At 51.1% G+C, this 415-nt stretch overlaps 1 protein-coding gene across 1 annotated transcript in view; it reads right to left on the reverse strand.

Annotated features, from left to right (window-relative positions):
• Window positions 1-415, reverse strand: part of myo5c (myosin VC) — a 34,164-nt gene that overhangs the window by 19,015 nt on the left and 14,734 nt on the right. Inside the window, exons 19-20 of the mRNA XM_015400525.1 lie at window positions 185-396; window positions 2-101 (exon numbers count right to left, since the gene is read on the reverse strand). Of these exons, the coding sequence (XP_015256011.1) occupies window positions 2-101; window positions 185-396 (312 nt within the window). The remainder of the gene's footprint in view (window position 1; window positions 102-184; window positions 397-415) is intronic.

A 415-nucleotide genomic window follows, 5' to 3' on the forward strand; every position in this document is an offset into this window, starting at 1 on the left:
GGAGGATCTGGTAGACCTGTCTTGTGCGGTAGCCTCTCCAGTGTCTCTGGATCACCACCACAGCCCAGCCCTGCTTCAGTATTTCAGCAGTCACCGTTTTGCTGTCAATTTAGCAAAATCTGTTTAGTTTTTGGCAACATGTTGCTCAACAGAACCCCAGGTACTGTAAGGGAACAGCCCTCACCGGATTGTCCTCTTTCCTCGGATGTACTGCTGGAGGATGATGGCCGCCTCTCTTATCCTCAGGTACTTCCTCCTGTGGCTCCATCCTCGGACATGCTTCTGAATGGTCACACATGCTCCTCGCAGTCGATCCAGACGCAGCTTCTCCAGGTAAGCTACCTGTCCGGCTCGGAAGAAGATTTTTGTACGGCCAAACTTGTACTGGTTGGAGTCCTGGAAATGAACATTTACA

The sequence above is a fragment of the Cyprinodon variegatus genome, unplaced genomic scaffold (assembly GCF_000732505.1).
Source record: "Cyprinodon variegatus isolate N-32 unplaced genomic scaffold, C_variegatus-1.0 Scaffold1115, whole genome shotgun sequence".
NCBI classification, from domain to species: domain Eukaryota; kingdom Metazoa; phylum Chordata; class Actinopteri; order Cyprinodontiformes; family Cyprinodontidae; genus Cyprinodon; species Cyprinodon variegatus.